The sequence below is a fragment of the Sapajus apella genome, unplaced genomic scaffold, assembly GCF_009761245.1.
Source record: "Sapajus apella isolate SASKATOON/1434 unplaced genomic scaffold, GSC_monkey_1.0 scaffold1, whole genome shotgun sequence".
NCBI lineage: Eukaryota > Metazoa > Chordata > Mammalia > Primates > Cebidae > Sapajus > Sapajus apella.
In genome coordinates, this window is record NW_022436941.1 from 71,028,037 (window position 1) to 71,051,694 (window position 23,658).

Below are 23,658 nucleotides of genomic sequence, written 5' to 3' on the forward strand. Positions count from 1 at the left end.
TCTTAGGTGTAACAACTTAACACTAAAAACATGTTGGTTCTATTAGCAATCAGAGAAATACAAGTTAAAATGAGATAAATGTTTATATTTGTTGGACTGGCAAAAAGAGAAAGCTGAGTGATAGTGTAGTTGTGGCTGTGTGGTTTCAGGAACTACATGCCCTGATTACGGGGGTGTAGATTGGTACAGCCATTCTAGGACCATCTGGCAACAATGAATCAAATCAAGTATATTACCCACAAGCTGCTCTGAGGTTGTAGCCCAAGAAAGCATCATATGTCCACAAAGATATTCATTGCAGCATTATTTGTGGAGGGGAAAGTTCACAGCAACGTCAGTGTCCTGCACTAGGAAGTAGGCAGGTAAAATGGGAAAGAAGCTCAAGACAGGGCGCTATGCAGTAATTAGAAGCAGTGGATTAGCTGCAGCTATAGCAATGTAGCTGAATCGTAAACATATAGAACTTAATGGGGGAAAAAAACAAAATAATATATTAACATGGTCATCTACATAACTTAAAAAAGGATGCATAAAAACAATGATACATATATTTTGCAGGAACAAAACCAAAAAGATAAACCATCGACATAATTGTTTATGGGGTGGTGGTGGGGAATGGAAGGGACTATTGAGATAATTAAATGAATCTTAGGATAGGCCAAGGTTGATGTGCCAAGAACAGAAGAGCTGGCCTCCATGATCTGCACCTGAGGCCCTCTAACACACACATGTGCACACATGCAGAAAGAAAGTGGTATGGCCCAAACGTATAATGAAACACCATGCAGCCATTACACATATTACAGAAGCATGTTAAGCCCCTTATAAACATCAAAATATATTTGTGTTAATATTCAAGTGAAACTGGCCCAAGAGTTACATAGACAGTTGCTTTTTTGATAAGCATAGATATGGACCCTTCTGCTGTTCAAGCTTGAAACATGTTTATTTGAGGAGTTCCTTTCTTAGGAAAGGACCTCACACCTCTCACAAAAAGTATCGAAGAACTGAAACCAGATTGCCACACCAGATGCCACACCCCTCATTCACTATGATTGCTTCCTTGCCCCTCCCAAATTCCTGTTTTCTTACATATTGTTACATTTTTTATATCACTATTTCTCATGCTTCCCAATAAGAATCACCTGTCCCTCACATTTTTCCTTACATATTGTTACACTTTATACATTGTTAATATATGCTATATAAACCCCTGGTTTAGTTGGTCAGGAGATGGATTTGAGACTGAGCTCCCAATCTCTTCTGCTGCAGCACCCAATTATAGCCTTCTTCCTTGGTGATACCTGATGTCTCAGGGATTGGCTTTCTGTGCAGTAAGCAGCAGGACCTAGAACAAACTCCAGGTGTTTTGGTGACACAGGCGGAAGAGCAGAAGAGTGGGCTGAAGGGCATGCCCACTGTTATTTCATTATTCAGCAAAACAAAACAAAACAAAATACCAGTAAGTTAAAGAAACAGAGTGGCTGGTAGGATTTCAGTGATTCAAGTACTTTCTTCTTATCTATATATTTGCAACATGTCTTCAATGACTAGTTATAGACAATAAGGAGAAAAATTAAATTTTTTTTAAGGAAAACTTTTGCTTTTAAAAAGATATAAAACAAAGAGATTATAGACTGTGAGAATGTACAGGTACTGAAGACAGTGTTTTTCTAATGCTTTGTGTTTTCTCTTGATTTATTTTTTGAGATAGAGTCTTGCTCTATCTCCCAGGCTTGGGTGCAGTGGTGTAATTTCTGCTTACCGCAACCTCTGCCTCCCGGGTTCAAGGGATTCTCCTGTTTCAGTCTTGCGAGTAGCTGGGATTACAGGCATGTGCCACCACACCCATCTAATTTTGTATTTTTAGTAGAGATGGGGTTTCTCCACGTTGGTCAGGCTGGTCTTGAACTCCCGACCTCAGGTGAGCCACTGGCCTCAGCCTCCCAAAGTGCTGGGATTACAGGCTTGAGCCACTATGCCCAGCCTAGGCTTTGTGTTTGCAAATGCAAATGGTAAAACCCAAGCTTTATGTGTTGCTCTTTCCTCTTTCTGAGGGAATAGAGGGAGCCATGGCTATTCTAAGGATCCCCATTTGAATGGGACAGTAGGACATGTATTACAGGAAATGTCCACAGAATTGCTTTCAGCCCCAACAGGAGTAGGTATGTTTCCAACTCGGGAAAATTACTTCAGTACAGTATTGTTTAACACAGCATACATATTCCAAAGGGACAGAACTTTCAGGCAAATGATTTTTATTTAGACAGGTTAAGGCTGGAGGATATGGTGATGCCAGCCTGACACATGCAGACTTTGTAGCTGCAACATGCTTGCTGCAGGCCTTGCAAACATCTTTTCATTCTTCCTTTCCCAGATGCTGACAGCCATCTCCCAGCAGTGCTTAATGAAATGGCAGATGACTATTTGTTAGAGGCCTTCAACTTTACAAGAGCAATAGACATGTCATCAAGCTGTGTGGGGTGATACGTTGTAGCCATATGCAACAGATCTTTTTCCCACATCTGGACATACTGAACTGGCATGTCACAGAATGTACAGAGAACTTCAGTCTTCAGTCCCATTCCCTTTTTCAAGTGCTTGCCTGCATACAAGTATTGGAATTCACAGCCCCACCATCAGCCAGCGATGTTGTAAGAGATAATGATCTTGTCTTTTGAAATGCTGGGTCTCAGAAATCAGTGAGATGTTGCTGAGTGTTTTCCTGTAAGGAATAGTGCTAATGACTCTAGTTCAGGATCTGAGGTGTCTTAACTCCCAGATAACTTGAACATGGGTTAAGCTGATTGGCTTTCAGCATACAAAACGTAATTGAACCAAGGTTCAGCAAAGTCGTAGTCATTTCCAGATTTTCTAGATATATCAGACATGTAGGGGGTAGAGAAAGAGCAGAATAACACAAAATGATTGCTTTGAGAAATAAAAACATCCTGGCAGGAGGAAAATTAAATTTAGAGAACTGCCCTACCATAGCTTTTCTTAATGCATGGCCTAGAATGAAGGAGAATGAAGGAAGCAAATTTCTGTAGTTACTATAGCGACACTTTTGCATGTTACAATTGCATTGTGAACCGAAAATGCTAGATGAGAAATTATCTACCGATTGATAAAGAAACCCTATTACAGAGAACTATTAGCTTCCTTCTCTTATGGTTTCCCACCAATCACCAAATTCATAATGTAGTACCATACAAGTTTTCTACATGGAAAGAGGACATAAAATAGCTTAGATCATTCACAGGGCGGCCTGAATCTGAATTCAATTACATAGTACCTGGTAATACTTAGAAAGGTCAAGAGCATCAGAGCCAGAAAAATTCAGATTCTAATCCAAGCTCTCTTTCCAGGGTGTATGTTAAGCAAACGATGTAGCTTGGCTGGGCCTGATTTCTCATCCATAAAATGGGAATACCACCACCTGGTTTGAGAATTGTGTTGATAAGAGGGCTGATAAAAAGCATCTAAAAAGCATCTTGCCCAGAGCTAAGTGTGTGTGTGTGTGTGTGTGTGTGTGTGTGTGTGTGTGTGTGTGTTGTGAGCACCACTATGCCCAGCTAAAGGACTTAATCTTGAACAATATTTGTGTAAGTTAAAAAAAAAGGCAAACTTCCACTCAGCAAAAAGTAATCTGCAAAAACCCATCCTTTCCATAATACCAGAGTAATAATCGGTAATATTTTTTGGAGGTGGAATGTATATGAGTATGTTAGAAAAAAGCTTACTAGTCATTATCTTTCATGCTAAATTTTTATTTCAATGTTATGCAACTGCATAAGTATAAATATTTTGTTCAATATACAACAATTATGACATCCATAAGGAATTTCTTAGAGAAAATAAGACTGCAAACACTTTATTGCACAGATCCTAACAAACTTTTAAGCTGGTAAATCTACAGCTGGGAGTACTACCAAGGAGCACATCCTACAATCACACAGAGACTGACCAAATAGAACACAATGAGGAGAATTTCTACCAGCTGATTGGAGAGGTTTACAACAACAAACAGGTAATACATGAATGCAACCCTAAGTACTCTTTACTCATTCATAATGAAAAACATATTTGGCAAAAATGATGATACACTATACAAAATATACATAAAAATATCATTTGTAAACAAATAGCTAGTTGTGCTTTAAAGAAAATTGGACAGTTAAAAAGCAAAGGCTTGTAAACCATGAACTACCTCCCCGATAGACCTGTCCCAATGGCTGAATGTAGAAGGACTGAGTTATGACAACTGCCAAACACAGATATGTATTATAAACGTTGAGACCAGTTTTGAAAGCCATTTAAGCTCTTGTAAAATATATATATATTTTTTTAACAGCTTCACAATGTAGTGATGGGGAATGGCTAAAACCATATGGAAAAAAATTAGGAGCAAGGAGAAGGCTTTTCTTTTTTTTTTTTTTTTTTTCCATTTTGCCAATGCCAACTCATTATATAATGAAGGACAACTGAGCAGTCGGTTAAGTTATGCCTTTGTTTTCAGAGTGGAGTTTACAGCTTTACTAGAAGATTTACAATCCATACGGCCATAAGATGATGCTGTGCTTAGATGAACAATTTTATAGCCTGAAGATACTAAGACATCCCCAAGAGAGTCTGGGTGCCAGATTAGTTATTTATTGGTGATTTTTTTTCTCTTACAAAACAAAAAATTCTGCTATGGTTCCCAAGCATCTTATAAATACTTATCTGTATTTTCTCTTAGTGCCTTAGTACTTATATCAGCAAGTGCCATCTTACAACACAAAACAAACCACCAAAAAAAGAAACTGCAACAACGAAAACAGAAAGAAAAAATCAAAAACCTTCGGCACTAAAATGATTTGACAAATTCTACATATTCCACGGTATACAAAATTTAAATAAGGCTTAGCAAAAGTAAAAAGGATGGTCACATTCAAGCACCAAATAGCTCCAATGAGTCTCTTTGTTACAAAAATGCTGCTCTTTATTAAGACAGTATTTTTGGCTTACAAATAAAGAGATCAGGTTATGAAATGTACGGAGCTACTAGATGCATCAGAAATGAATGTGAAACCCAGGAACTTGCTAAAAACAGCAAGCTTCGTCTACAACATAAGGCCCCAGCTATGTATTAAAATGTATCTGATGTCCTGATTATTCCTTATTAATATATATGCTACGATGCCAAAATCCACTCCCAGTTCTTTTCCTCAAAAAAGCAAATTTAAAACCTCTTCCAATGCCTGGTGCTCATTTCTTGACTTAAGTACTAGAAGATTTGGGTGCAGCCAGTAATTTTCCTTTTTATTCAAGAGCAGGGCTGGTGCAGGACTACTACAAAATGTGTGCTTCTTGGACTAGTCACTCACAGCATAAAGGCCTGAGTTTAAGAGTGTGAAAAGCAGGAAAAGAAAGAAAATCAAAAGAAAGTTGATGTGTGTTTATAGTCCCCACTCTACCTCAGGTGAAGACCAGACATACACATCCACAGGTAAGACCAACTGGCCTTTTAGATAGTTGGACCAGGGATCAAGTGTCCATTGGGATGGCTGTGTAAGGAAATTGGCTAGCTCCACTTGTCCTGGCCATTCCTAACGGAGGAGGATTTCAAATGCAGTAGAGCAGTTCTTGCTTTAGATCTGGAAATCTGGTAGCCAGATACAGTACTATCAGAAACTCTGGTTAAAACACACATAAAAACTCACAATCTACTGTGTTTAGGGCTTTCTTCCATCTTTACTTCAAATGTTTTAGCTTATAAAAATGGAAACTTGAAATATTCTCTTAAACCACAGACCAAAACATGTAGGTGGATGTGTATATACACGAATATGGGTGTATCTCTGTTCACACACACCCAATTTTGACCATTTTGCTTCATTACTACATTATGATAAACGGTAAAGCAAAAATCTTATTTAAAAAAAAGCTGTAGTAAACGACGCAATCAGCAGCCAGGTATAGACTCTACATCCCAAACCAAACACGGTGCTATCTATTTACAGAGAGAATCTTTCTCCTCAACAACCCTCGACTGTAAAGGTAATTTTTTTGTTTTTGTTTTTTGTACAAACACTATCTGGTAACAGTTTTACCGGTTACAACTGGGAAGGCATCTGGAAGAAGGGCCCCTCTTTGTCTTTCTCTCCCCTTTCTTAATGAGGCTCTGAGCTCTGCCTGGCGGACATTCCCACACAGTGCTGGTTTCGAAGGTAGTCAAGACACAGTCGCCTGTTCAGGACGGGTCTCCACAGTCCTGCCCCGGGGCCCGCCCCGTTACAAGGCCTTTTTGTGAGGGCTGCTACGCAAACTCTCTTTCCCCCGCCTCTGCCGTACCACAAAGTCCTTTTCATTAGAAAACGAGATGAGGCGGTCCGTGTTTGGGGCCGGGGACGGCTTGGTCACGTCTCTGCCCACGTTCTGTTTCCTCGTTGTGGGAGGCTGGGCTGGGGCAGGGTCCTTCCCTCTGGTTTCCCCTGCGGTGGCAGTCACCGAGAGAGCCCTGTCCCGGTGGCTGGCTCCGCCCGTGGTGTTTGGGTCGGGGTGGTGTGACTCCAGAGCCAGGGTGGAGACCCGGAAGCAGGGCAGGGAGTCGCTCTTTGTCATGTGGGTTCGGGCCTCCCCTGCAGGCTGAGCCTTCCTATGGTTCCTGCTGCTGGGGGCTGGGGGCTCCGGCGCGCCCCCGGCGGCCGTGTCAGAAGAGGTGTCGCTGCAGGCTGCAGAGGCCTCCCGAGCTCCCGGCCTGGCTTCGGGGAAGCTGGAGGAGCAGCTCAGAGGCTTTTCCGCGGGGGCCGTGGATCGGAAAGAACTCTGCCCGGTGGCTGAGGGGGACCGTTTCATGCTGCTGGGCTTGTCTGCCTCCGCCGGGGGCTTCTGGGGACCGGGCCCTTTCCCTCTGGCCTCCGGGAAACCCTTCCCCACCCCCGCGGCTGGCCGCTCTGCGCCTTTCAGCCGGGCCTCGCCGTGCACAAAGGCAAGGCTGGCCTCGAGCGTGTCGCCGTCTGCTGGAGCATAAAGTGCTTCGGTGCATTTCTTCCCTTCCGCCCTCCTGTCGGTGGGGGCGGCCGGCTGACTCGGGCTTTTGTCCGTCTGTCTGCACAGCGCGGGGCAATCTTTCACAGTGGATGGTTTGGGGTGCTTTGGAGACAGGGTTTGCTTTTCACCGACAGCGGTCAGTTTCTGCTCCGCTGGCTCACTGGGCCCTGGGCGTCCCGGCCTTGGCAAATGCCCGGGCGTCTCCGACACCTCCAGGGGCCGCCCACCACTGGCGGGTTGTGGCTTGCTGTCTAGAGGACCCCCGTCAGTATGCAGACGGACAGAGGGCCCACGTTCTCCCTGCCCGACCTCACCGCTGGCTTTGTTCTGGGAGCCTGGGGTGGCGGGAAACACATCCGGCCCACTCCCACTGTGGCCCTTCCCCTCTCTGCTAGAGCCACAGACAGACTGAGTGGCAGGCTCCTGGCCCTTGGTGGCCCAAACACTTGGTTTCTGAGAGGAGAGGGATCGGTCAGGGTGCTTAGATTTTGGAGGAGCTGGGTCAGGGCCAGGCCGGGGCTTGTGGCTGCTGTTTTCATTGTGTGCAGCAACGGGCTTGGGAGGGTCCTGGGGGCTCGGGCTGGGCTCTGGGGCACTGGGCTTGGCCCCTGGCCCTCTGCCAGAGGCGTGGCTTGGGGAACTGCAAAGCTGCCTGGCAGCAGAGCTGGGCAGGTCTTTGGCGGTCAGAGAGGGTGGAGGGATACTGCTAGGATGCCTTTGCAGAGGCTGCTCCTTCCTTTCAGGTTCCTTGGTACCATCTTTCTGCACAGATGGGAAACTGGAGAGTTTTTCACTCTTCCCACTCTCAATTCCAGGTGGCTGCAGAGATCGCCTGGCAGGAGGGGCTTCAGGCTTGGGTTCCACACCACGCCTCACCTTGCCCAGCTCCCTCTCACAGGGAGTTCCAGCCGAGTGTAGAGAGGAGTCGTCTCTGCACAGGGGCCTTGTCTCATCTGGACCATCTTTGTGGTTCGTTTTCCCAGCCGGCGCCCGTGCTTTCTCCATGGCCTGAGTCTGTGTGTAGAAATCTGGGTGGGTCCTTCCCACAGAGGGGAGATTTTTGGAGTTGTCACTGGTTTTAGCAGTTTCTGGAGAGCACAGCTGCATGCAGGGCTCTCTGCATATGTCAGCCCTAGAGGCAGACCGCTGGGTTCCGGCTGTGGAAGGGCCTCTTTCAGCCGATTCCCTCAGGCCTGGCTTCTCCCTTGAGGGGGAAACTTCTGGTGGGATCGGGCCACGGCGCCTGGCCAGGTCAGCGTGCAGGTTCTGCCCCAGGCCGGTTAGAAGCTTGGGGTCTGTGGTGTGGTCTTGGTGCTTGGGGGAGCTTCCCTCTCTCTGTTGGGGATTGCTTTCCGTGACAGTTGCAGGGCTCCTGGCAGTAGGATGGGGACCTTTCCTGTCCCTCTTTAACTCTGGGTCAGGCAGGGAAACTGCTGGTGAATTCTGGAGACCGCGGCTGGGGGGCAGGAACCGAGGCTCAAGCAGGTAGGATTTATTCATCTTTAAACTGGCAGGAGAAAGCTCTCTTGCACTGGCAGTGTCACTCTTTTTCCCACTGCTGCTGGGGAGAGCTGGTGGCACAGAGGGCCCCACGTCACCACCTGGGCTGGGGCTCTGTACAGACTCTGGGGAAGGCAGTTCTGTCTTGGAGGCCTGAGGTCCGGACAGGAGAGCAATGTCCAGAGTGCCCTCAATAGGCTTCAGGCATGAGACAGTCCTCCCTTCCAGCTTATACTCGGAGGGGCTCTTCCTAACAGGGGACTCAGGAGCAACCAGGCCAGGTTTCTCCGCTCCACTGTCCACCCGGCTGGTTAAGGCCTTGAGGGGAACAAAAGAGACGGTGCTCATCTGAGCTGCATGGGTGCTGCTGACAAAAGCTCGGCTCTCGGAGGCTGGTGGGGGCTCCTGCGGCCCACCCATGGGTCGGACTTGGTTCCCTGGCAGGCATTCGTGGGCACTAGCTGTCATCTTGGGCTTCAGCACAGGGCACAGGTTGTCCTCTTTGTCCTCCAGTGACATTTTCTTTCGCAGGTAATCGATGTTGGCCAGCTTGCTGTCTAACTTCTCACATCGGAGAAGCTCCTTGGCCTGGGAGGCCTTCTCTGTGCCTTCCCCCTTCCCAGTGACGCCCCTGTCGAGGGAGTGGCAGAGACCATCCTGGAGGGTGCCAGGAGCAGGGGCCCGTCTGAAGTCCCCGCCACCATGGCCGTGCTCCACAGAAGCCGGGCCATCAGAGGTGGCACCCTCGCTGGTGCGCACGCTGGCCTGCTTGTGAAGAGTGTCCTTCAGCAGGCTGCCCAGCGGCGGCGTTTCCTGCAGGGCCGCTTTGTTTTCAAAAGGACTTGACCTTTCCACAGCCTTCGGATAGATTTTCTTCTCTCTTTCTTCCAGCTTAAACAGAGCCAGGTTTTCCAAATCACTCCCAGGTCCGTGGGATTTCTGGTGGGATTCCGGTTTCTCTGGGAAGCCGTCTGGCTTCTTCACCACCACCTTGGCCTTCAGCTTGTCGCGGTCCAGGTCATCCACCGACTCCTGGCGGCCCAGCTTCCGGGAGACTGGGCGTTTCAGGCAGCCTTGCTCCACTGGCCTGGCGCGGCTGAGCGGCGGCGCATCGCACACGTTCTCGTCCAGGCTCTGCAGTGGCGCCTCGCGCTGGGACTGCTCCCGCTGCACCTCCTCCTGGGTCACCTCCAGGCTGTGCTTGCGGGAGCACAGGTGCTTCTTGTCACTGCTGTAGGAGGGCGACAGCTTCTCCTCGGACTGCACACGCTTGAGCAGTGGGGACCTGGGGGGCTCTGCGCTCTTGGGTCTCACGATGTGTCTGACGATGGTGGGCGGGGAGTGCATCTTGCTGGGAAAGGCTTGGGCGATCTTGGAATTGCCCAGTGAGTGTCCCAGAAGAGGGGACGGTGACCGCTGTGGGGAGGTGGGTTGCGGGGTTGGAGAAGGCGTCCGGGCCAGTGGGGACAGCGGGATGTTGCCGGCCGACTTTCGCCTCCCAGACCGGTACCGCTGCCCGCTGAGTTTGGGTGCCAGACCGTGGAGGGTGCTAGGCCGGATATGCCCAGACCCTGCTGGGGAATTGGGGGCACTAGAACTCGGGGAGCTGCTCTGGGAGGAATTAGTACCTGTGGATGGAAAACAGAAGGCTGTGAGCATCCACGGTCATTTTCCCCTTTATTTCACAGTTGCAGCCCAGATTGTATTTGGTAAGGCCAGGTAAGGTCAGCACATTGCCTCAGCATTTAACAGGTGGAATAAACACTTTTCATATAAAACTCTCCACACCAAGGTGCAGCCCTGTACTTCTGGCCTTATTTGATTGGTTAGAATGGCACATCTTAGGACCTCTCTATAAATCTGTCTTTATATTTTACACCTTCAGCCTTTCTTTCAGCTGGAGCAAGCTTCATGCGTTTTGGGACCTCACACGATGACTTTACCTCCCCTCCCCTCTGCTGTCTGGACCAGGAGACTCACCAGATGGGAAGTCGGGGGTGGAGCGGTAGCTTGGCGTTGGAGACCGGGGAGACAAGCTATGAGTGGGGGAACCTGGGAGGCTCTCACCCGACGACAGGGACCTGTTCAAGCAGGAGAAACTTCGGCTGGTGTGGAGTAAAGGAGAAGGCTGCTTGGCTAGCTTTTTGAAAAGAGATCTCCTCCTAGAGTAAAAACAGGACAACATTGTTCAGAGTCTTCTTTCAGAATGATTCCTGCCTCCCTACAATACCAGTGTGCTCAGCTGAATAACTCCACGTGAGAGACAGTGACACAACAGCAGATCCTATGAAAGAGCAGCACACCACTTTCCTATTAGAAACTGTCTTATGACATGTAAAGGAAGAGTATTTGATAGCAGACAATGGAGGCTTTCTCAATTCCAAATGCTTAAGAAGAGCTAGGAAAATAGGAAAAATATACACTGTATTAAAAATACATTCATTTACTTGTTAGGTTTATGAGGAGGATGTTCATTGGTTGAACGCTTCTGAGTACCTACCCCTAAATATGTGGACACAATTTAACTAAGAGATTAATACAAAGTAAACCTCTGGAAGCAAAACCATTATACTGGAAATCAAATTCTTTAATGGTGATAGGCTGGGCAGAGGCCAATGAAGGGTTATTTGCTGTGCTTATTCCATTGTGGGCTCTTGACTATTCCTAACAACAATGCAGGCTGTACATTTACATAGAATAACTGAGAAGGGTGAAGCTGAAGCCTATGGCAGGGCAGCAGACACTAGGGCAGCAGAAGCAAATGTGCATGTGGTACTCAAGGAGCACATCTTAAGGCAAAAAGCGAAGCTTCTGACAGCTTATCAGGACATCAGGCTGTACAGAGTTCTTTTACCATATAAGCCTATATACGGTAAACCTAACCCACTCCACATGAGCTTAAAACAGAAAGTTTCTGGTCGATAGCCCTTAAAACAATTTGTTCTAAATGATTTAAAGCACAATCAAAATGTAAAGCATAATAATAAAGAAGGATCTCAGAACTTGTATATGTGTAATTTTACTCAAAGTAATAAAAAATGAACTTAGGTGAAAAAGTCAAGTAGTTCTGTAAGCTTACAATGAAAACCAGCAACTCCTCTACTCAAATTTTTCTCCACTCCCCAAAGAAATCACTTTGCATTCTTTTACCTGTTTCTTCTCCCATTTGTCTATATATTGCTAAATAATGTGTGTATACTGCTATTTTTTAGTTTTTCAGTTTTAGAAATTATCTATTGATTTCATACTGTGAAATATGAGAATTAAGCTCTTACACAACCCCCTTCTACCTTGCAACCAAATGTATTTCCTCTTTCCTATTCTTCCCAATATAAGGAAAGCAAAATTTTTGGTTAGAAAAATGGCTGGCATTTTACTTTATATTATCAATATTGTTCACAGCTGGGTCATATGAAACATAATTGCATAACTTTATTCTACCCCCCCCAAGTTAGTACATTGTTTTTGTTGGCTTATTTTTCTACATTTCTATCATCAACAATCCTTTTAATATGATGTGACTCATCAGGTCCAATTGGACAAAGAAGAAATGCTGTGGGATTGCAAAAAAGGCACACCCAGAAAGCTGCCTGGCAAGAAACGGCTCTTTCAGAAACACATACACACACCTTGCTAGTGTCTACAAACAGCACAGAAAGATACCGATCGATGCTTTCTAGGCTGCAGAAGCGTGTAAGCTAGTTTGATTTTCAGTGAGTAAAACAAAGCCCTTTTATTTCTAGGCTCATTTGGAACCTTTAAAGATACAGTTATTTTAGAATATCTGGCATTTAAAAAATAGCAACTGTTTGTTTTTTAATAATGCAAAGGATATTTTAAAAGTAGATTTAATGTTAAAAACTGCCTGAAGGTTCAGTTCCTCAATCCAACTCAACTGAAATCAAGTGAAGAGGCTTAAAAAACAGCAAATGGCTTTTCCTGGCATTCACACATGATAAAAAAACAATTGGAATCCGTTTATAGTGTAAATATGTAAATCCTTTTACTATGGAAATTAATGCTATCATGAATATGGACTTCAATGTATACATATATGTAAACCATAACATAAAATTTCTCACAGAAAAATAGATCATCTTCATATGTAAGCATTTAATTAAGGAGTAACTTTTCTCCAAAATAGTTATACACCAAACTTTTAAAAAGAATACTGATTTTGCTAACCTTTCGAGGCTTTCTTTCTTCTTGGATTTCTTGCTCCGCCTAACCATCCGGCTCTTATAGCTGTTTCTCCTGGCTGGTCCAGTTTTGATTGATGTGTTTTCAAATGGGGTAGTAGTGATTGACACCTTATTCCCACTCTATAGGAAAGATGAGGTGGTATTAAAGGGAAATGCTGTGATGAAGCAAGATCAGAACAGAGATGAGAGATTCATAGACAAATACAAATAGAAAGGAGCATACATATAAAAGGCCTTCTGTTTCTAAATAACCCTTCAATCAAAGAAGTCCTGCCAGAATACAAACTGGGTGGAAGGCAAAATATAAAGTTTCTTTAAGAGGGTGAGCTCTGGAGTCCACAGATAGGAGTTCACATCTAAGCTGCTACCCTCCCTACACCTCACCTTCCTGTACCAGCTAACAATATAATCCTACCTATCTCCTGGGGCTCACTGGAGGATCACATGAGAGCAAGTCTGTAAAGCCTTTTGCACCCAGTGCAACACAAGGAAAGAACACTACAAATAAGATAACTACTTCCACAGGTAGTAAGTATTAATGTGCCCAGTGGCTGTCTGCTCTTGGTTGATTTTTCTTTTTTCTCCTTTTTGTGTTTTTCCTTTGGCCTAAAAATTGTAGAGTAACAAAACTGAATGAGACTTTTATTTTTAATTATCTTAGAAGGCTCCTTTTCTATCATCATAAAACCTGTCAGTTTGCAAAGCTGGAACATTTATGCCAGTCAGTAGGAAACCTCTTTTTAACCAGGTGATGCAGGGTAAGGTAATTTCTGGTGAGTTTCTGTGTCCTTTCTCTCAGTCCTGGGAAGGGGCTTGCTCAGCTGCTTCTAGGGATGGAACTGAGCATGGAGTCAGCAGCCAGGCCAAGGCAGGCCCAGGGCAGGTTGGTAGTCCCTGGCATCAATTAGCCTTCCTGAATTTCATAAATAACCAGGGAAGAAACCAGACCTTTCAAGGTCAGGGATAGCCCTGATTACCTTGAAAGTACAAGAGGTACAACGAAAAGGATCTTTTAAAAGACCCATGTCTGGAAGATACCTAGAGCTCAGCTCAATGTGGTACCAAGTGAAGGGGAGTTAGGTATGGTGGCAGCAGAGGACTGAAAAGACAGGTAATGACTGTCTTAAAGACAGCATCTACTTTTCCCCTTGATTTCGGAAGTAGTCCATGCCACAATAAGAAGGCAATAGGAGAGTATTTTAAAAAAATCATTGAGAGGCTTACCACCCAACCACTAGTAATATTTCCTGCTGGTCTTTTTTCAAGCATGTGCAAATATGCACATATGTACACATGCATTATAACTAATTTATATCTCAGTTCATTTACAGTTCTATGTTGCTTTTTCATTTTGCACGTTATATAATTTGGAAAAAATGTTCCCTTCCCTACTGCTATTGTTTTATTTTCTTTTTTTTGAAACAGAGTTTCACTCTTGTTCCCCAGGCTGGAGTACAATGGCACCATCTCGACTCACTGCAACCTCCACCTCCCAGGTTCAAGTGATTCTCCTGCCTCAGCCTCCTGGGTAGCTGGGATCACAGGCATGTGCCATCATGCCTGGTTAATTTTGTATTTTTACTAGAGATGGGGTTTCTCCATGTTGGTCAGACTGGTCTCAAACTCCTGACCTCAGGCAATCTGCCTGCCTCAACCTCCCAAAGTGCTGGGATTACAGGTGTAAGCCACCGTGCCAGGCCCATTATTTTCTATGTTTATATTCTTATAAGGTTTGATGTTGTTCCTTATTTAGTTTGGTTATTTCTTTAAGAAATGATTTATTCAGTTTTACATCCAGTTTAATATTGGAAGGTCTTAGTGTTTTATTATTAGTTTTAGAGTTCTTTAATTTTTTTTAATTAAAAAAAGTTTGTTTTTTGAGATGGGGTCTTGTTTGGTTGCCCAGGCTGGAGTGCAGTGGTGTGATCACTGCTCACCACAGCCTCAAACTCCTGGGCTTAGGCAATCCTCTTGCCTCAGCCTCTGAGTAGCTGGGATTACAGGAGCACACCACCAAGGCTGACTTGGAATTCTGTTCTGTTTAAGAACATATACTTTCATATCTAATGTCATATTTGCAGAAAATATTTTAGGGAAAGGGGGGGTTTAACTTCGACAAGAGAAAAAAGTTTATTTTGTTTTCTATCATAAAATAATGAATTATACATTCTTTATGCAAGTGCCAAAATAAACTTTTATCTGATAGCAGAGATTACATTCTATTTGTTCTTTAATGAGAAAATCATTTTATAAGTCTGTAAGATCTATCATTGCAGGTTTTTTTGGAGTGGGGTCTTCTCTTCACAAGTTGAGGCCATGCTGAAATTTTAGTTTTTCCTATGGTGAAGGAAAGGGGCAACAAGCATGGGTGGAGCTCCTCTGTCACTGACGTTCTTTCAGTCTGCTTCCATGTGCAGAGAGTGGACATGCAGAACCATAATAATCACTGGGCTATTCTATCACGTGTGCCACTTGAGCCGGAATCAGTTCCACTCTTTTCTAACACAATCCAGCACTGACTTCTATATCTTTATCCATAGGAGACTAACAATACTTGGCATTTTAAAAGTTTATATTTACTTTTAAGCCATTTTCATACATATTCTCTAAGCCTATTTTCATAAACAAGTCATAAGGGTTGTTTGTTTTACCCTCATGGCCTAAAAGAGTTTGTTACCCTTCCTTTACAGATGAAGAAAACGGATTCTGAGACCCTGAGGTTCTTGTTTCCCAAAGCCACTGAGAGTCCAGTGGAAGAGCCCATGCTGGTTCTCTTGCTGCTCACCCCCAATCCTCCTCCTGCCAAATCCTGCTCCCTGTGGGCAGGGAATGCCCCTCCCCCACAGTCCTCTCCACCTCTCCTGAGCCTGGCACAGTGTAGGCAGGGAACACCCTTCTCCCCCAGTCCTCTTCACCTCTCCTGAGCCTGGCACAGTGTGGGCAGGGAACACCCCTCTCCCCCAGTCCTCTCCACCTCTCCTGAGCCTGGCACAGTGTATAGCTTGTACTTAGTAAGTGGTGATGAGGGAACCAGGCACATGATTGACAGGTGGCATGGTCAAAGTATAAGACTGTCAAGATAAAATGAAGAAGCTATAAACACATAAAATTGTATAAGACACATATAAATCCTGCACATATTTATCATCAGAAAAAGGTGAAGACCAGGGCTTGCTGAGTGACAGCACATCACTAGACTGTACAAATGCTCCTTCCCCCATAAAGACAAAAACCAGTTCGGTTTCTTGTCTCTACAAATGGCTATTCCAGAGGACAGTTCATTTAACTTACAGGCATACACCAAAGACAATTTCTCTAAGGGGAAATACAAACACAAAGGATGCAGAGTACAATAATTAGGTTGGAAGTATTAATGGTTACAAAAATGGTAAATGATTGGAAAAATGATAGGTGAGATTTGGGAAGCCTGCCACCTGGTGGATCCATCCAGCTATAGCGAGTGCTACCTGAACTGCTGAAGGTGGCTTACTAGGTCGGTTTACTCACAACTAATTTCTCTTGATTTAATGACTGACCTCCTATAGGAGAATTTCTGTGGCACTTGTTTAAAAAATAACAAAAATGTACCTGGCAGACTGTTAAATGTTCAATTAATTCACTTTAAACTACTTTCATGACTGGTGCACAGCGTGAAGAAAATTATTTTAAGTTGCCGAATTGAATACAATAGCAGATGTCAGGCAGTCCAATTTCTTCTCTCAGTCTGGTTCTATGTTAGCTTATCAGTTTGGCCCTTGGTAACTCACTCAACAACTGCTTTTTCATTTCCTTCTCTGCAAAGCGCAGATGGCGGATGAGCCCCTCTGCATCCTCATCCTGGTTCAGCCCCTTCACTACCCGATCTCAGCCATCTTGCACACTTTATTCTCACATTATCCCAGGCTTCGGCCTGCTGGTTCACTTGTACACCTCACAAACCTTGAGATCTCCTGTCCTTGTGTTTACACACCTCATCATTTGGCCTAGGCTGTCCTGCACCCCTGACCATATACTGAATCGCCACCCATCTATCAAAGCCTTGCACAGATAACCCTCAATTCTTTGATGCCATTCCTGTCCACCCTGGAGAAAAGCCATCCCTCCTTCAGAACTTCTGCCATGTTCCTTAAGTCTGTTCCTTAAGTTGAGCACTTTGATTTTCCCCTGATATTGCCATTGTTTCCCTCTGTGAACACTAGACTCTAAGTTACTGGCAACTGGAGACTTCACATGTAGAGCAGTGTGCTGTGCTATTGGGAAGTGCAGGCTCCAGAGCTACACTGCCTGGGTGCAAACCATCTGCTCCTTCCAGCAGATAAGCTCAAGCTGCTTTACAACTTCTCTCTGCTTTTGTTTTTTTCATCTGTGAAATGGGAACATTTATATTTATAGCATCTACTTCAGAGGGTAACTCTGTTTGGATTACATGTGTTTATTTCTGTAAATTGACCGACAAGAGTGTGGCAGGCATCAAGCGCTCCTGCCCTATTAACTATCATCCTTATGTGTCATTTATTTGAGATGGAATCTCGTTCTGTTGCCAGGCTAGAGTGCAGTGGCATGATCTTGGCTCACTGTAAACCCCGCTTCCTCGGTTCAGGCGATTCTCTACCTCAGCCTCCAAGTAGCTGGGATTACAGGTGCCCGCCACCATGCCCAGCTAATTTTTGTATTTTTAGTAGAGATGGGGTTTCATCATCTTGGCCAGGCTGGTCTTGAAGTCCTGAGCTTGTGATCCACCTGGCTTGGCCTTCCAAAGTGCTGGGATTACAGGCATAAGCCACTGTGCCTGGCCCGTATGTGTCATTTTTGTGTGGCCCTTGCAGTATTTTGCACAAGGTTCTGTGCATATCAGGGGCTTGACAGATATGGGAGGGTGGTAATCAAGCTATTTGATGGTCCCTATTTGAGTACACAGAAGCTCCCCAGTGTCCATGGAAAGATTTCTGAAGCAGAGGCTAGTAAAGTTTTAGGGCTTCTCCTATGCATTGGGGATGTAAACTAATGCTATACTTAAAAAGCATCTTGGTTGAAAAGAAAGTTTCTTGGATCACAGAAGTTAAGCCTGGCTAATGGGAACAGGTAACAGGACTGGGCCAAGTATCGTCTCCAACTGTAACTCTAGTGGGTGAAGAATGACCTTGGTCTACTTACAAAGTTTTTCCTAGAAAGACTGATGCTGCCTAAAAGCTTTCCTCATGGCAGGAAAGCTTTGAAGTGAAGCTGAAAGAGAACACTGTCAAGGATTCACAAAGCCAATGGGGAGCTGAACTGGATAACCATGACACTTTATAACTGCATGGATCTAGGATGCTGAATGACTTTGGACAAGTTTGCCTGTGCATGGAAGTCAGTGCTTCCATAGCAGGTTCACTTTCAAGTTGTGAAGGTAAATGAGACCAAATGTGAATTTATGAAACATGGAAAATGCTTCCTATATTTATAGCCCAAAAGACAAACACTGTACATGTAGTCATGCAGTTCTAAGGCTATACCTACATCCCTCTGTCAGAACTTCTCCACCTTTTTCTAAGAGTGCCTTGACATTCCATACAAGACATTCTCTGCAAGAATAAAACACTGTGTAAACAGCATTTGAGAGTATCACAATATAGCCAACTTCCCTGCTGTTAACCCAATGATGGCACACAGGAGCCCAGCACTGACACTAGTCACTTAATACTCTGTTTTCAAGAGTCATTGGTTAAATTTGGAAGAAAGCTGAAAGATTACACAGTTCACTGGGAGGATAATTAAATCCCTTGCATCCTCTTGGTTTCATGACATTGCTTACTCCTCTCGAGCGCTTCCTTTATGACAGGCAGAATGCTCTTTGGATTCGTGACAGAGTATACCATGGCTTCAAAGGGTGCCAATGGCTCTCCACTCCACTATATTTAAGCAATTTCAGTGACAGCACTGACTGCATCCAGGAATGGAGGCTTTGGGTTGTGCAAGGTTCTTCATAACCAGATGAGGGCAAGATAATAGAAATGGGATCATCTGAGTCTGCTAAGAGACTTTGCCAGAGTCCTCTAGGGAAAATACACATTCAGATTTCATAGAAGCAGGAAGAGAAGTTTTTTTTTTTGAGACGGAGTTTCACTCTTGCTACCCAGGCTGGAGTGCAATGGCGCGATCTCGGCTCACCGCAACCTCCGCCTCCTGGGTTCAGGCAATTCTCCTGCCTCAGCCTCCTGAGTAGCTGGGATTACAGGCACGCACCACCATGCCCAGCTAATTTTTTGTATTTTTAGTAGAGACGGGGTTTCACCATGTTGACCAGGGTGGTCTCGATCTCTTGACCTCGTGATCCACCTGCCTCGGCCTCCCAAAGTGCTGGGATTACAGGCTTGAGCCACTGCGCCCGGCCTCAATATATATTTCAATATATTTTTTCTTATTCTGATGTTGTTAACCATAACTTTATATTCTAAAGTCAGCAAGTAGCAAATCGAATAACTGAACAGAACTATCTGAGAGGATCAGTGTGTGTCCTTTCTCTGTTTCCATTTATAGTCATGCTTCCTGTGACCTTCTTACTCCATAGGCTCTATTCAGCCAACATTTTAAATAGAAATTGATCCCTATTTAATTTGTATGGAGGAGAGAGCGGTCTAATAATTGCCAGAACCTCTTCTTTCACTACCACTTACTTTCTATAATTTATAGTACATATGTATATATTTACAATGTTGTCTTTCAAAAGAACTCTAACTCTCAGACTATACCTTCAGATCGAACCTCACAGTTTAATACAATTTTGTCTTCTACTATACTAGAATAAAACCTGCTAGAAGTTCCTGAAGAAAGTCACATTTAGGACAGGTGACTTCCAAACAGATGTCACTGTGTGAGGTATATATACAAAGAGAAATCTTAGTACTTAACAATTTAGAATGAGAAGCAAAATTAAATTAGGGAATGAATACGCAGATAGAAGGACATTATTTCATGACATAAAACAAGAAATCATAATGTCTTTGTTGTAAGATTAAACCCGAGATGACTGAATACTTTCTCAGTACTGAGACATAGGTGTGCCACAGGGAAATCAATCTCCCGGTACTAGCCCCTTTGGGCTACCTGCCTCATCCGCATGATCCTGACATAAAAGATACAATACCTTCAGTAGGAGCTCTATAACTTCTGTGTGGACAAGTCCATGCACCGGTTCTCCATTGATGTGTGTGATAAGATCTCCAGCCTTCAGTCCTAACTGGCATGCTGGACTTCCTTCTTCTACGTTCTAAAGTCCAAGAGGAGAGGATATTTGTAGGCAAACAAATGACAACTCTTAACACCTACTGTGTCTTCTGGAATGAGTTAATTAGCAAGTGTCCTAAGCTTCTAATAGAAAATCTAAAAGGTATGGTTACTATTCCTATTCTGTCATTATTCTAAAATAGGAAACTTTCTATGGTACTTAGAAATTTTCAGGTGGTTCAGACTGAAAGTACCGGAGCCACAAAGAAAAAAAAAAAAATGAATGACCAAAACATTTCAGGTGATGCGAGAAGACAATTTTTAAAAAGACGGCCGGTGGCTCACGCCTGTAATCCTGGCACTTTGGGAAGCTGAGGAGGGTGGATTATGAGGTCAGGAGTTCGAGACCAGCCTGACCAACATAGTGAAGCCCCATCTCTACTAAAAATACAAAAATTAGCAGGGTGTGGTGGCATGTGCCTATAATCCCAGCTACTCAGGAGGCTGAGGCAGGAGAATTGCTTGAACCCAGGAGGCGATGGTTGCAGTGAGCTGAGATTGCTCCCCTGCACTCCAGCCTGGGTGACAGAGTGAGACTCTGTCTCAAAAATAAAAATTAAAGAAAGCTAGGATAAAAAGAAAAAGTAAAACAAGGAAGGAAACAGGATTGCCTTTGACTATTTCTATCAGCTTGGTATGTAAGAAAGAAGAATCAAATATAAAAACTGGACAGAATTATGAGATGTTAGCTTTTGCTAAATTCAATTCCAACATATACATACAGGGATGTAAGTATATGAAACAGGTCCCAAATGCAAGCTTAAAAGTAAACACATTTGCTATTTATCAGCCAACTTATCCACTCTGCAGCTTGGCTGGAAATGAAAAATCCCAAGTGCAAGGCATGCAGGTCTTACCCAAACGATATGGTGCACTGTATAGATGTCACTGTCTCCCACATACACCCGGATGGCTCGGATGGTAAAGCCGTAGTTCTTCCCTGAACTATGGATCACAATCGGCTGATGTGGACTGGCAGAAGCTGCTGAGGAATCTCGGCTTGGAGAGGAATCTCGTGAAGAAGAAGGGTCCGAGGACAGGGAATGGGGAGACATTGGACTTCCCAGAGGGGAAACAGCAAACATATCTGTAATGAAGAAGCCAGTTGTCAAAGCCCATGTGGTGCACACAGGCATCCATGCAGCCAACCCTCACCACATGAGCCCTGCCGGGACTGGGAGCACAGTCACAACACAAATCCTTTTGTTTCCAATAGCAAAATAAAGACGAAATAATATAAAAATGTTTCTTATCAGTACTAGCCTGAATTCTAAAACTGCCAAACTTTAAGAGTGTTGCCATTTTAACTAGTTTTTTAGTTAATACTCTCATGTTATAGTTTTTTAGTTTCTATGCTAATTAAAAGACATCACAAAGATTACTTTCTGGCTGTGACATTTTTACTTAATGTTTTATTTTGAGAAATAAATTATAGATGCACGTATTTCAAGTATGTCTTCATGTGGAGAAGACTATACAGTCTGTAGAAGACTATACAGTATCTGTATTATAGTAACAGATACTGAATTCCAAACTCTTCACTAAACAATTTTAAGATGGTTCTTTTCAACACACATAGGCAGGAAAGCAATTTATCAATTTACCAGCTGATTTCTACAATGTTATTGAATGAGTACTGATTAAAGAATTTTAATTGGCCAGGTGCAGTGGCTAACAACTGTAATCCCAGCACTTTTGAAAGGCCAAGGTGGACTTGTCACTTGAACCCATGAGTTCAAGACGAGCCAGGTAACATGGCAAAACTCTGTTTCTACAAACAATCCAAAAAAATTAGCCAGGAATGGTGGCACATGCCTGTAGTCCCAGCTACCTGGGAGACTGAGGTGAGAGGATCACCTGAGCCTGGGAAGTTGAGGCTGCAGTAAGCTGTGATTGTACCAGGGCACTCCAGCCTGGGCAACAGAGCAAGACCCTGTCTCCAAAAAAAAAAAGAAAAAAAATTTTAATCAAGAAAACAATGAAGTGGTGACTTCTCTATAAACGAACATTACTATGGTGACAACTGATTCTCTTCATGTATTACTTGCAATTCTAATAAGGTTTCTGAGAGGATAATGCAGGTGAAGTAAAGAAACCTGAAGAGGATCTCAGTGCATATTCCAAACCACCAATTCTACCGCTTTCTCTGTTTTACAAGCAAACTGCTATGCTCTGAATGTTTGTGTCCCCCTAAATTTTCGATGTAGAAATCGAACCTCCAAGGTGATGGTTTTAGGTGGGGCCTTTGGGAGGTGATTAGGTCCTGAGGGCTCTGCCCCTAATAAATTAATTAGTGCCCTTACAAAAGAGGCTAGAGAGAGCTTGTTCTTCCCTTCCGCCATGTGAGGACATAGAGAAGGTGCTGTCTATGAGGAACAAGCCCTCGCCAGGTGCTGAAACTGTTGGCACCTTGATCTTGTACTTCCCAGGCTCAGAACTGCGATCAACAAACTCTGTTGTTTATACCTTACTCAGTCTAAAGTATTTTGTTATAGCAGCAGAAATGAACTAAGACACAAATACACATTTATTTTTAGTTCATATCCCTGTTTCATCTATGTTAATCTAAACAGATCTTAACTGGTCCTGTAAAACTGTGTGTGCACGTGCACTTGAGAAAAGGCAGAATAGTCTAGAAAACATGATGAGGTTTAAACATGAGCTCAGTTGGAGCCAGGCTACAAAGTTCCCAGTGCTACCGAAGGCTCATTAGAGTGTGGTTGAGTTCCACTGTGGCTATTGCAAGCTGAAGGTATCCATATTACCCACTATTTCAATTCTTATGCTTGTTCAGAGAGCAAAGCCAACAACTGTTATCACTACCCATGCTCCTTCCTTCTCTGACTTCATGTAGCATCTTGGTTCTCTTCTGCTGGCTCCCTCCTGACTAATCAAAGGACACGTGAAGAGATGCATGCTGGCAGGCAGGGAACTTCAAGACACGCAGATGGGAGGAGGACATGTGGACACACACAGATCCAAACTGCTGAAAGGCCAGGTGCCCCGTTCTTTACCTTCTGATGGTCTCCCTTATTTTCCCAAATTGAATACTTTCTTTATTCTGTCAAAGTATGGGCTTTCCCACCAGCTTTCAAAACTACACTGGACAATATCCAACTTACCTTCCTAACTGTGCAGCTGCAGTGGGACCATCATCAGGTTATAAAGAGTCACACAGACTAGGGTTACAGGTGTTTGTTTTATGGTGTTAAATGGGACACCTCCCAGAAACTGAATCTGCTAGAGTGAGCACTACTCCCAAATGAGCATTTGTTTATGTCAAATTTCTTTCTATACAAATAGGAAATTTTAAAAACATAAACAATCCCTTTTATACATGGTCTGTATTCTTCCAAAAACAAGCCATCTGCAATATAATTGGAGTCCCATTCTACTCTCTTCTTGTCATTTGAGTGATATCACAACCATCAGGGTGTATATTTCATTTCCGCCATGGGATACTACAGACTTAGTGATCAGTAGAGGCAAAACCAGTCTGTGGGAAAATACTGCAACTCAACAAAACCTTAATTAAGCCCAGTTTTCCAAAACAGGGCAGAAGATGGTTTGCTACCAGTAGGAGGAAGGATAGCTCAACTGACAGGGTTGGGCAAACCCGGAATTTCAATACTGTCTGTGACTCTATCTCCAGAAA

General features: G+C 44.0%; 1 protein-coding gene and 1 long non-coding RNA gene across 13 annotated transcripts in view; both read right to left on the reverse strand.

Moving 5' to 3' along the window:
• Window positions 1–4,445: 4,445 nt before the first annotated feature.
• The window catches only part of MAST4 (microtubule associated serine/threonine kinase family member 4), a 581,430-nt gene continuing 562,217 nt past the window's right edge, over window positions 4,446–23,658 (reverse strand). For all 12 annotated transcript variants that reach the window (XM_032280717.1, XM_032280635.1, XM_032280549.1 and 9 more), the window contains 5 exons: window positions 20,861–21,090; window positions 19,864–19,986; window positions 12,721–12,857; window positions 10,516–10,697; window positions 4,446–10,163 (listed from right to left, as the gene is read on the reverse strand). In XM_032280717.1, the coding sequence (XP_032136608.1) occupies window positions 6,277–10,163; window positions 10,516–10,697; window positions 12,721–12,857; window positions 19,864–19,986; window positions 20,861–21,090 (4,559 nt within the window). In that variant the 3' untranslated portion in view covers window positions 4,446–6,276. The remainder of the gene's footprint in view (window positions 10,164–10,515; window positions 10,698–12,720; window positions 12,858–19,863; window positions 19,987–20,860; window positions 21,091–23,658) is intronic.
• LOC116553826 lies at window positions 14,503–18,815 on the reverse strand. The gene is made up of 2 exons (XR_004269939.1): window positions 15,653–18,815; window positions 14,503–15,593 (listed from the first exon to the last, which is right to left on the reverse strand). It is a non-coding gene; the product is annotated as an uncharacterized LOC116553826 (long non-coding RNA).